Source organism: Electrona antarctica (genome assembly GCF_951216825.1).
Source record: "Electrona antarctica genome assembly, contig: scaffold_534, whole genome shotgun sequence".
Taxonomy (NCBI): domain Eukaryota; kingdom Metazoa; phylum Chordata; class Actinopteri; order Myctophiformes; family Myctophidae; genus Electrona; species Electrona antarctica.
In genome coordinates this window covers 15,152-28,857 of record NW_027638028.1, presented here as the reverse complement: position 1 = coordinate 28,857, position 13,706 = coordinate 15,152, and the positions used below count along the sequence as shown (strand labels likewise).

The 13,706-nt window shown below is 42.7% G+C and overlaps 1 protein-coding gene across 3 annotated transcripts; it reads left to right on the top strand.

Annotated features, from left to right (window-relative positions):
- The first annotated feature begins 4,771 nt into the window (after positions 1 to 4,771).
- Positions 4,772 to 12,341, top strand: LOC306918449 (protein LTO1 homolog). 3 transcript variants are annotated; one of them, XR_013789337.1, is made up of 6 exons: positions 4,772 to 4,983; positions 6,883 to 6,988; positions 7,724 to 7,824; positions 9,044 to 9,161; positions 9,505 to 9,755; positions 12,002 to 12,341. XR_013789337.1 is itself a non-coding variant. In XM_079531351.1 (5 exons), exons 1-5 carry the CDS (start codon positions 4,916 to 4,918, stop codon positions 9,574 to 9,576), a joined length of 435 nt encoding a protein of 144 aa, XP_079387477.1. In that variant the 5' UTR covers positions 4,772 to 4,915; the 3' UTR covers positions 9,577 to 12,341. The 3 variants fall into 3 exon arrangements, 2 of the variants coding, with proteins under 2 accessions (XP_079387477.1, XP_079387476.1); XM_079531351.1 differs by having other exon boundaries at positions 7,724 to 7,794; positions 9,505 to 12,341; XM_079531350.1 differs by having other exon boundaries at positions 9,505 to 12,341.
- The last annotated feature ends 1,365 nt before the right edge of the window (positions 12,342 to 13,706 follow it).

The window sequence follows — 13,706 nt, the reverse complement described above, 5'->3', positions numbered from 1 at the left end:
CTGCTTTATGACGTTTTGTGAGCTTGGTGATCAGGGCATTTTACAAATAGATTTGAATGTAATATTGACTGAGGACCCTCTGGAACTCCCCCGGACCCCACTGTGACTGAGGACCCTCTGGAACTCCCCCCAGGGACCCCCGGACCCCACAGTGAGAGAAACACTGGTCTAACTCCCCCCAGGGACCCCCCCCCAGGGACCCCCGGACCCCACTGTGAGAGAAACACTGGTCTCCTTCCTATCATGTACCACCACCATGTTTAAAGAATTTGTTTTTCCGGGCTTCTTTGCAGAGATTCCTTTTCTACTGACGAGTTATTGGTGCTCAAACTAGATTGACAAGAAATGGAATCCCTGCCATGGTTCCATATATACAGTACCTTATGTGTGCTGACTGTGCTGTGAGCTGTATTTAGCCATAACTAAATATATACTCACCAGTGCCACGGTGCCACCCTGTCCTCACGGGGACCTAAATGTCTGAAATGTTTGGACCTCTGACTGTATACAAACAGTTTAGACACAATCGTTGAAGTACAAACAAATTAGGCTATTATTATTATTATTATTAAATACAAAAACTATGTAAACTACAAACAGAAATCCAAGGCACGTGATAAAGTAACAATGCTAAAAGTTAACCATACTGCAACAGTATCGCAACATAATCTCGAGTTGTATCGTCATGGCCACTTGAAATATTCTTGTGAGGTTATCCTGACATCTTGTGGCTGAAATGTAGAACTGCACTTTGGCAATAACCACACAGAAAAGGAAAGGGCTATAGACATGCCCTTTCAGCCTAGATATTCCCTTTTAGAGTCAGAGTCAGAGACTGTCAATTAAATTGAGTCTGACTCTTGATGTAGAACGAATTATCAATAGCATGCTATTCTCTATAGGCTATTTCTCAAAACAATATCAGGTCGGTAGACACTTTCCAGTTTCCTGGTCTGTGACACCACAGTTTCAATTTTAGTCTGAATTTGTGTTGCAAAGCAAGTCTTCTTTCAATGCTGTTTGCCATCATAATAATAATAATGAATTGCATTTTTTTTATGCTCAAAGCGCTTTACAATGGTTCATTCATTCATACATTGGGAGGTGAAGCGGCAAACAGTCGACGCCAGCGTCCTCACTTCCCACATTCACACACCAATGGTGGAAAGCTCACACCGACCAACTCATTGGAGGCAATGTAGGGTTCAGTGTCTTGCCCAAGGACACTTTGACATGTGGGCAGGAGGAGCCGGGATTCGAACCGCCGACCCAGGGATCATTGGACGACCTGCTCTACCCATAGAGTATATATATAATAGAGACTGAACTGGCGCGAAGCTCCGCCCCCCCAGCTATTCATGTCAGTGGAAGTTGCTCAGTGGCGTTTTGAAGCACCCGGAAGACTGCCGGAAGTCCCTCCCCGGACCTCAACTTTGAGGTCCTGAGTGACGTAGGGCAACCGAGCGCTCAACGTTAAAGCCCAGCTGCACGGGGTTTCCCGGTCATGAATCCACGGGTCCGCCTGTAGTCCCTCCTCCTACCACTAGGACCCAGAGCTTCAACGTTGGAAAGTCTGCCTGCCCCCTTGGCTCTACCTCCTGAGCCACAGCCGCCCATCATAGCTAATGCATAATCATGATGCAATGCATGATTTTTACAGGATTTACAGGATCTTATATACGATTATAAGACAGTACATTTATTTTAGTTTTTGTTCCCCATCGTTGTGGCAGCAATAACATCAATAACAAATAATACAATATAATAGGCTTTTGGACCACATTTTTAATAATAAATGCCACATTGAAATAAATGAAATGGACAGTGAAATTAGTGAAATTAATACAAACAAAATGAAATAAGTTTAAAACGTTTGTTTGTTGCAAACAGCCATGCATAAATAAATAACAAAATATACTCGAGGATAGCACAAGACAATAACGTTTCAGAAAGGTATTTATTAGCATTATAAAGTGATTATATTGTATTGGACTTAATTACAATTGGCTGAATTGCACAGCACGATAAGCTGCGTTATTGTGTATTTTAAAAGTGTAAAAATAAAAAGTACATGCTTCATTATCATCGTAAATTGACAGTTTTTAAGTCATGCAAGATGCAGAACGGCTCCTGACAGGTAGATGGCAACACTTCTAGAGCAATGGAACTGTTCTAGAGGAAGTATACAAAGCTCCAGTAACACGCCGGACGGAAGGAGGAAGCTGCTTGCACAGCATTTTGTTTTGGGCTCCGTTCTTTTGGCAAATCTAGAACTTCCTGCCAGAGAGCTAGCAAATTTAAGACATCCGGTTGCTTTCAGAATAAAAGCGTGGTTAATTAAATAATTATTACATTACATTATTAGTATTGTTATTACATTACAGTTATTGTGAAGACACACATTATGTTTCTGTGTAAAAATAAGTAATTAAATAACGTAAAAAAGTTATCTAAATGGATAAATGCCCAAGTCCATGCACTGGAGTGCCCAAGTCCATTCACTGGAGTGCATGGACTTTATAAAGTGGACACTGGACAAAAATCCCTGCTATGTATCGACTAGTGTGACATACGCACATGTCCGGGGAGACCTCCTCTACAACACCACACTGTCCGCTAAGCACCAGAGGTGTAAAAATTTAATTGGCACACCATACAGCGAGGTGAAAGGTCAAAAAATATCCCATTTCCAGACTAAAGTCAACTAAAGTGGTCACTGGACAAAAATCCCTGCTATGTATCGACTAGTGTGACATATGCACATGTCCGGGGAGACCTCCTCTACAACACCACACTGTCCGCTAAGCAGCAGAGGTGTAAAACAAAAATTGGCACGCCATACAGCGAGGTGAAACATAAAAAAAGTCCCATTTCCAGACTAAAGTCAACTAAAGTGGACACTGGACAAAAATCCCTGCTATGTATCGACTAGTGTGACATACGCACATGTCCGTGGAGACCTCCTCTACAACACCACACTGTCCGCTAAGCAGCAGAGGTGTAAAAAATTAATTGGCACACCATACAGCGAGGTGAAAGGTCAAAAAACATCCCATTTCCAGACTAAAGTCAACTAAAGTGGACACTGGACAAAAATCCCTGCTATGTATCGACTAGTGTGACATACGCACATGTCCGTGGAGACCTCCTCTACAACACCACACTGTCCGCTAAGCAGCAGAGGTGTAAAACAAAAATTGGCACGCCATACAGCGAGGTGAAAGGTCAAAAACTATCCCATTTCCAGACTAAAGTCAACTAAAGTGGACACTGGACAAAAATCCCTGCTATGTATCGACTAGTGTGACATACGCACATGTCCGGGGAGACCTCCTCTACAACACCACACTGTCCGCTAAGCAGCAGAGGTGTAAAACAAAAATTGGCACGCCATACAGCGAGGTGAAACATAAAAAAATGTCCCATTTCCAGACTAAAGTCAACTAAAGTGGACACTGGACAAAAATCCCTGCTATGTATCGACTAGTGTGACATACGCACATGTCTGGGGAGACCTCCTCTACAACACCACACTGTCCGCTAAGCAGCAGAGGTGTAAAACAAAAATTGGCACGCCATACAGCGAGGTGAAACATAAAAAAATGTCCCATTTCCAGACTAAAGTCAACTAAAGTGGACACTGGACAAAAATCCCTGCTATGTATCGACTAGTGTGACATACGCACATGTCCGTGGAGACCTCCTCTACAACACCACACTGTCCGCTAAGCAGCAGAGGTGTAAAACAAAAATTGGCACGCCATACAGCGAGGTGAAACATAAAAAAAAATCCCATTTCCAGACTAAAGTCAACTAAAGTGGACACTGGACAAAAATCCCTGCTATGTATCGACTAGTGTGACATACGCACATGTCCGTGGAGACCTCCTCTACAACACCACACTGTCCGCTAAGCAGCAGAGGTGTAAAACAAAAATTGGCACGCCATACAGCGAGGTGAAACATAAGAAAATGTCCCATTTCCATTCCATTTTTGTCAGGTGTCCACTTTAGTTGACTTTAGTCTGGAAACACCTCTGCTGCTTAGCGGACAGTGTGGTGTTGTAGAGGAGGTCTCCACGGACATGTGCGTATGTCACACTAGTCGATACATAGCAGGGATTTTTGTCCAGTGTCCACTTTAGTTGACTTTAGTCTGGAAATGGGACATTTTTTATGTTTCACCTCGCTGTATGGCGTGCCAATTTTTGTTTTACACCTCTGCTGCTTAGCAGACAGTGTGGTGTTGTAGAGGAGGTCTCCCCGGACATGTGCATATGTCACACTAGTCGATACATAGCAGGGATTTTTGTCCAGTGTCCACTTTAGTTGACTTTAGTCTGGAAATGGGACATCTTTTTATGTTTCACCTCGCTGTATGGCGTGCCAATTTTTGTTTTACACCTCTGCTGCTTAGCGGACAGTGTGGTGTTGTAGAGGAGGTCTCCACGGACATGTGCGTATGTCACACTAGTCGATACATAGCAGGGATTTTTGTCCAGTGTCCACTTTATAAAGTCCATGCACTCCAGTGAATAGCATTTATCCATTTAGATAACTTTTTTACGTTATTTAATTACTTATTTTTACACAGAAACATAATGTGTGTCTTATAGCATCATATAGCATCATTTAAATGCTTCATTTGTAGTTTTAATGTGCAAATTAAACTTTTTTTCAATACTCTAGAGGGTACTCTTATTTTGAAGAGATCGTCCACCGGAAGTCTTATATTTGCTCACTAGATTTGCCAAAAGAACAGTGCTTTTGTTTTGTGGCTGGTTAGTTAGTTAGCTACTGGCGACAAACTTTACAGTTTTTAAGTTACAGCGGGTTATTCTTGCTATTTGTTCTTATTTTAAAGACAAGCTTGTTGAGAAACGATTAAAGCAGTTGACTCACATCACTATACAAGATGGACGGCACTGACGGCAGGACTGGAAGTGAAGATTTATTCGACAGCATCATCATGGCAGATAACAGGTGAACCTTCTAGTTGCCTAGCTCCGTTTGGAACCTCTATCTACGCTACTACGCTTCGGGGCTAAAGCGTAGCAGCGTAGTTATAGAGTGGAATCTAAAGTGGAAACCGAGCTACACTTCCTAACCATCTGTCCATTGTACCAAGACATCAGAGACACATACTTCTCACAGATTACAACCACACACAGAGATTTTGAAAACATGACCAATGACAAAAAACTCTCATATCTGCTGGGCGAAGTACAACAATGTGCAAACACAGGAGCAAGATTTGTGAGTTGCTGTGATAGGAGAAGGATATCAAATGGAACACAACCACCCTAAAGACTAATAATTGTGTATATTCCTGCACTATACCTGCATCGAGTGATCTTGGTACATAGAAATTGATCTATTGAAGATTCTGACTTTCAAATGTACATCATTTTTGTTTTGATTGTATTGTTGTATTGTTCTTTGGCAATGTAAACGTATGTTTTCTCATGCCAATAAAGCCCATTGAATTTAATTGAATATAGAGGTTCCAAACGGAGCTACTAGCTGCCTAATGTAATGAGAGACACCTTTGCCAACCAACCACTATGCCACACATAGCCCTAGAATGGCTCATATTATAATCTATATACATCTCTCAATGCATGTTAACCTCAGCGGCATTCTACTTTGGTCTGTACGCGACCAATAATGGATTGCTGTGACTTGGGATTAGCTGCTTTAGCCCCTTCCGGGACCCCTGTTTACCTTTTCTGTATTTGGGATAGTTAAATGAGGGTCCAGAAAGGGGCTATGGGGGTCAGCTCAGCCTTAGTGGTCTTAGTTAGTTTTAATAATGTCCATTTGAAAGTTGTGTCAGAAAAGAGAAACCTGTTTATTCGTAATATAGTCCACTTGCCAGAATGTGAACCTGGACATGTTGAGTACACCAGTCTGTGGGTCCCCACTCCCCAGCATGTAGACACTGATGTTAGAACTGTTGAGTATGGGTCCCCACTCCCCAGCATGTAGACACTGATGTTAGAACTGTTGAGTATGGGTCCCCACTCCCCAGCATGTAGACACTGATGTTAGAACTGTTGAGTATGGGTCCCCACTCCCCAGCATGTAGAAACTGCCGGATGCTAACTTGCATAATGTTACATTTAGCACCCTGAGCTGGAGTCGAACCCCGGCCTCCAACTCGGTAGACAAGGCAAGCAACAAGCTGCGCCAAGAGAGCTAGCTCCGGGTCTTTCGCAGGGTTGTTACAATATGTTGAGCAATTTTTATAATTGGCATAATATGTGACCATACCAATAACAGCATATAGACATTTTCATCATGCTTTATGTAGCCTGTGAAATGTCAAACTAGGGGGTTTTCATGATGCTGAATCCATTCCAAGCATTATATTAGTTTTGCACAAAAAACACTCATTGGGCTAAAACGGCCATAGCCGTCATCGCAAATGTGATGTCAGTACATTTGGGCAACACATGACAGCAGTGACAACATGTGATGTCAGTACATTTGGGCAACACATGACGGCAGTGACAACATGTGATGTCAGTACATTTGGGCAACACGTGACAGCAGTGACAACATGTGATGTCAGTACATTTGGGCAACACGTGACAGCAGTGACAACATGTGATGTCAGTACATTTGGGCAACACATGACAGCAGTGACAACATGTGATGTCAGTACATTTGGGCAACACATGACGGCAGTGACAACATGTGATGTCAGTACATTTGGGCAACACATGACAGCAGTGACATGTGATGTCAGTACATTTGGGACACATGACAGCAGTGACAACATGTGGGGAGGAATACATTGCCATATCTACTAAATGTGGGAGAAAAAGTTGTAATCTTTTTTTATTAGCGTAAAATAAAATCTGTACTTTGTGGTTCCAGATGTTATGTGGAGGGGTACCATGAGGGGTTCGAGAAGGGGATCCGTCAGTGGACACTGGAGGGCCGGCGACATGGAGCCCGACATGGAGCCAAAGTATCTACTGAGGTCAGTTTATGGGTTCCTAAACTACACCGGCAGTAGTTGGAGGTGGTCTCCCTACACCTCCATTGAGACATTTAGGGTAGCCTTGTTTCAGCACGTAGTACTGCCTGAAGCTCATAATAAGCACAACAGCTCCCAAGGCTAATGGTGCGTTCACACGGGTAGCTTTTGCAGAAGCTACTGTACAAGCGTCGGATTTGCTTCGTAGCTTCACGTCGCTGGCTTTCATTGACAATGAATGGTAGACTGCATCGTTGCGTCTGCCTGTGTGAACGCAACATTGTGCTGTGCTCACACTGGCAGATGCAAAGATACCAAAACAAATACCAAATGTGCAAAGCTACCACTGTCAATGGAAGCCAGCAACATGAAGATACAAAGATGCATCCGACGTGTGTAGCTGCTGCAAAAGCTACAAATTGAAGCTGAGCTGGGTTTAACTTCCAGATGCAAAGCTACAACTGTAGCTGTAATCACAAGCGCCACTACGGACGCACACAAGTTTGATGATGTCACGACCATGTGAGCAACATATTTTACAAAGCGACAACGCGACACATTTTGCTGTGATCTTTGCATCTTGTGCATTTTCCCGTGTGAACGCAGCATCAGTGAATAAGGTAATTCATGGGATAGTGCCATTTATGTCCTTGGCTTCTTTACATAGCTTTACCTAAAAGCTGTTGGTTTAGGACAGGAGGTTGAGTTAGTGACGTCTCCACATGTGGCCTCTTTCAGCTTTCTTTCTACTACGGCTTTGCTGTCACCTGGAAATGTCTCCTTCAAAACAACACGGATGCCAAGTCCAGGTGTGTCCTTGTCAAATATCAACATCTTAAGTAAATAGATTCCATATTTGTATGCATTGTTTAAATCTTGATTATGCCATAAAGCTCATGAAAATCAAAAAATCTTAGAATATTAGACCACTCAAAAAAAACGATCTTTTAATTGAGAAATGTCGACCATCTGAAAAGGGTATTAACACATTCCCTGCGGTTCACACTATTCCAGACGTTTTCCCTCTCCCTGTGGAACATTCAACATGCTATTCCAGACGTTTTCCCTCTCCCTGTGGAACATTCAACATGCTATTCCCCACTTTTGTTTTATATGATTTATTTGCCGTTTTTTGATAGCTTTTAAGACATGCATGGTTTCCGTCGGACAACCCGGTGACGTCTAGCCGCAATTTGCAACTTATAATGGGATGAATCTAGAGTTGTAATACCCTCCATTGACTCCCCACTCAATTTGCGTTTGTGATCTGCTTGTATTAAACGACGTTAAACTCACCAACATTGCAGCTGTAGGGCAAGCTTGAATTATCCTCTTTCAATCTGCCGAGCTTTTTTGTCATAAAAATCCACCGTAGACATGTTAGGAGCTACTTTCTGTCAAGAAATTCTGTACAGGTGATTCTTTTTCTAAGTGTTGGAGTTTGGAAGCGCTCGTCGTAAGTCACTGAACGGACCTGCGTTCCAAATGTTTCGCATTTGGCCATAATGCAGGAGGCAGCAGCGCGACCCCTTAACAAAAACGAGTGCTGTGGACCCCCAGTTTGGGAACCACTTTGTTGTAACACTTTGTGTCCACTCAGAACAGTACTCGGGACAGTCTTATTGGTCAGGAAGCATGCGAAGGCTCTGGACTCTCTGATTGGGCTGATGGAGAAGTGTTTTATCTTGTCTTATTGGTCAGGAAGTGTGCGAAGGCTCTGGACTCTCTTGAGTGGGCTGATGGAGAAGTGTTTTATCTTGTCTTATTGGTCAGGAAGTGTGCGAAGGCTCTGGACTCTCTGATTGGGCTGATGGAGAAGTGTTTTATCTTGTCTTATTGGTCAGGAAGTGTGCGAAGTCTCTGGACTCTCTGATTGGGCTGATGGAGAAGTGTTTTATCTTGTCTTATTGGTCAGGAAGTGTGCGAAGGCTCTGGACTCTCTTGAGTGGGCTGATGGAGAAGTGTTTTATCTTGTCTTATTGGTCAGGAAGTGTGCGAAGGCTCTGGACTCTCTGATTGGGCTGATGGAGAAGTGTTTTATCTTGTCTTATTGGTCAGGAAGCGTGCGAAGGCTATGGACTCTCTGATTGGGCTGATGGAGACGTTTCCTCTCGACGATGCCCAGGCCCAGGACCTGTTGGAGAACGTGGGGAAGGTCCGCGCCAAGTTCAGACAGGTGAAAATCACAGCCTTGATTTTCTTTTTCTTTTTTTTAACCACATGACTGCATTTAGTGCTGCATTTAGTGCTTCACCCATGCACTCTGAATCCTGACAGTCAAAGTGATGATCAATCGATGTTCCAGTTTGGTCAATAGAACCAAGATTGTATTATCTTTTTTATTAATGTTTGATTATTAAAATCTTAGTGTTTTGTCAATTATTTGGGGGCCGGTATTTGAGTACCGCTGATCTAGAGCAACACGAACAATTTAATTGGTCAGACGGTCAGTGCACCTTGATTTAATGTTGAAGCTGTTTAGTATAACTAGGGAAGTTCATTTTCCTTGTGTCGCCCAGATCTGCTCCATGCTGAACGTGCCTACGGACTTCAATGACTGCGTGAAAGATGCTGGTGACACGTCTTTCTGAAGCCTCCAGGGTGGTAAGAGAAAGAAATGGCTGACTCGGCGGTGCAGATGCCTCCTCGCCACGGAGCCGAGAGGAAGACGTGGCCGGCGTGAAGCTCTGCTTTCTGGTCACACAGAGGTGGCTTGAGGTTGTTCTGCAGTGATGTGATGGCTTGGGGTGTATCGGGTGTACAGAGCTGGGTAATGTGGATACAAATCAAATACCTCTTATCGATATTGTGACGATAAATGTGAGATCTTCAAGCTCTAAACGCATCGTGATGCAATGCTTTGTTACCTTTTAAGATCTGCTATTATCTTTGAACGTGTTCAAAAGTATACTTTAACGTGTTAAAGTATAAAATAGTGCGTAAATTACAAACTGGGAAAACGCAACACGTATCACAATATTATGTAATGTATGTCTAAAATGTGAGATTTCTCATATCAGGATATGGATATAATATTGACATATAACCCAGCCCCAGTGTGTATTTGGTTTGTCAGGGGTATCTACTCCAGAATATAGGTCCTTACACAATGGTGGCATTACAAATAGATATGAAAATCACCAGCGAGTATTTCAGCATCAAAACTATTCATATCGTCTGTTGGGTGGAAACCTCACATGTCCACTCACTTCTCAGGATTCAAATTCTAGAACGGCAAACTTAGGTGACATTCACACCAGAAAGCTTTGCTGTGATTAAAACAAATCCTGCTGCGCATTGTCAGAAAGTGCACTTCGTTTGGCAGGTGTGAAGCCTCATTCGAATCCTAATGCGTATCAAAGAACCGCATTCTACTCCGAGCAAAAACGGGGGTTTCACTTCGCTTCCAATCGCACTTGATTACGATTCGGTGCAGGTGTGAATGCAATCCGCAGTAAATAAAGGAAATTAAGCAAACAATGTGGCGGGTGAGGAGCTGAACACAGTTGGAGACGGAGAAGGCATATTTTACGCAGCGCAAAGATGTCCCGTTACCGTGGATAGACGTGGTCGAATGAGACTGAAGCCCTGATCGAAATTAGGACGAGTACATTAATCAATTGCTTAAGGAAACACATAAAAACACTGGCCTACACTACAGAATATTCTGTCTGTGCCGTAAACATGGAGTGCTGTCACTGTGTGGGGACTGGGGAGTAGGGACTTTCATCTCGATAAACTTGTAAACATTTTGCACTGCTGTCTGTTATATCAGTGCGCTCAGCGCTGTTCCTTCCATGCCCAAAAGAACAGTGCGTGGCTGCGTGCATAGAGAGAGAGAGAGAGAGAGAGAGGGGGGGGTCCAGTTCCAGACGGCACGACACATGCACGTTATGAGTATAATTTGAAATTTTGATCACCATAGATTTAACTGTGTAGGCTATAGTTTATGAATGGAACACATTGATAAAGGTCCCCCCTGCTGCGTTTCCAATAGCTGCGGATGACAGTGTGAAGGCAAACCGCAGCAAATTCTCCTCCCATTCGCATCGAGTCTACCGAAGTATTAGGTGGGAATGTGACCTAAGATGGTGTTGGAATAACTAATAAAGTCTTGTTTTGGACTCATCGTGCGGTTTAACCCATTTAGACCTGAGGACGATTCTACAAGTCTTCTGACAGTTTTCAGAAAATCCCATGTTTCTGGCTCTCACACTATTTCATATCAAGGACCCTCCGAGACTATTTGTAATTGGCCTCCGACCCGATCTGAAAATATGATGTTCCAGGGACCCCCCCCCCCCCCCCCCTCGGTGCTGCGCTATGAGCGGGGACCTCTAATGTAGAGATTATACAGTGGAAGTTGTTACTACTGTGACTACTACTCATTGAGACTTGAGTTTCATAAGGCCCTTATGAAGATCAGTGTCGTTCTCAGGGAGGTCGAAATTACATCCATGTGATGTGAAAGTGTTGTTGTGCAGAGACGGAAATGCATTGAGTACATTTATTTTAACCCATTACGTGCCAACCACGTGATATCTCATGGAAAGTTATTAATGCCATTTTAGCCATCCATGAGAAACATGAGATTAGATTAAAAAATATAATTTAGCTTTTTTTTAGCATCCATAGGCCTCCCATTGTAGAAATAGTTTACATGATAATCTGCGGTGCACAGGGTTCTTAGTGGTATTTATGCTCAGAATGGCATAAAATGCCATAGAGCCTATTAAAACTTGAATCGGAGCCGCGCTAATCATGATGCTTCTCGGGGCGATCGGCCTCCACCCAGGCCCCTCACTACTAGACTAATGATCCAGACTACATCACTTCCGGCTCGGGCGGAAGTTACTCTTCTTCTCTGCTTATATCGCGCATTTCTCTGGCACTGGCGCCACGATCTCGCCTAGAGGGCTGGGCAGGATTGTACCTTAACCACACGGCCATTCTCAAAAAAAGTAGACGGTTAAAAAATGAGAACTGAATTCTGTTTCTCCCTTCTGTGTTTTGCAGGCCTGCTTATGTATTGCTTGTATATGACCTGCCTGAGGAGATGAGGCGAGCAAATTCTCCGTTCTGTTTTAAATCACATCTTAAAACTTGTCTTTAGTCTACAGAAGAGTTGGCTCCAACTGCCTTATTGATGATTTGTAACCATTTAAACGCATCCCACGAACGTTCTTTTTTTTCCAGACGGATTCACAAAATACCAGCTACTGATGTATTGACCATGACCATTATTGGAAATTGTTTCGTGAGCAGAGAATATAACTGTTGAAATGGAAAGAAAGTGCTTTGTTCATAAGTTGTACCACTTATACTGACTGATGAAAATAAAGTTGAGTTGATTGATGTTCTAGCTTCCTTCTGTCTTAAATGTAATGGCCTGCCCTTATTATTCCAGAGTTGAATAAAGTGCCCATGTGCATCTATAGCAGTAATTTGAATGTTTTTGTAAATTAATTAAGATATAATGGGTTTACATGTGTAAAAGTGGATGAAATTTCTTGATGCCAGCTCGATTCCCGGTCAGGGAACAAATATTTTGAATGTCAGCGGTGGCCGAACGGTTTGCGGAGCGGTCTTGATACCGGAAGGTCGCCAGTTCGTATCCCCGGACCGGCATGTTAAAATTACCACCGCTGAAGTGCCCTTGAGCAAGGCATTGAAGTTGAACCACTACCATGAAATGTTCTATGAGCAGGGCCTGGCTGTAAACAAGTATCTGATGCTTAGTCCAGTTAACCTGGGTAAATATAGTAACTTTGCTTTGCTTTGCTTAGCTCCGTTTGTAGTTTTCAGGATAAAGGGGGTTGGCAGAGGATAAAGCGGAAAATAAATTCGATCAGAAGAAAACCTAAGATATTACAGTATAAAATACATTATGTACATGAGGTTAGAAGAGCTAACGCTGCCAACACATCAGTATAGGTCCACATAGGAAGGTAGTCCCCATGTCAGGTTCTTTAAGGTTCAGTTAAGAAATTGTCTACTAAGGTTTTCACTTCCAATCTGTTAATTTTGTCAATCTGTCTCAACTACCTTTTTTAACTGACAACTAAAAACTAAGCTATGATCACAAAGCTATATGATCACAAAAAACTAATATATTGTCACTGGACAAAAATGCTAATTGTGGTAAAGGGATCCAGTAGAATCCGAACGGATTGCGGAGCGGTCCTGATACCGGAAGGTCGCCAGTTCGAATCAGCAGTCCGACACATTAAAATTACCACCGCTGAAGTGCCCTTGAACAAGGCATTGAACCACTACGATGAAATGTGTTCTATGAGCAGGGACTGGCTGGAAACAAGTTCTTGAGCTTAGCCCAGATACCCTGGGTAAATATAGTAATCATTTCATTTCATTCTGAATTTCATTCAAAGGTAAGCACACACCGTTCTTTATCTGGTAAGCTGGTGTGCTTATACTGTGTGAAATTCAATGCAAGCTAAAGAAACCACTGCTGAACTACATTGATTAGAGAAGTGTGAGACCCAATATAGCTTGCCTTATTTTGTAAATTAAAAGGTTGATTTGATTGAATGTAAAGTATGTTTCACTATCCTGAAATTCATGTACAAAAACATAAGAATGCATGTTTGTGAAGCATTTAAAACTGCATTTCCACTTTGACCTTTTAGAATTAGTTGACTAAAACCATTTAGTCAACTAAAACAGACTTTTAAAAACAGGAATTTTAAAAGACTGGCTAAAA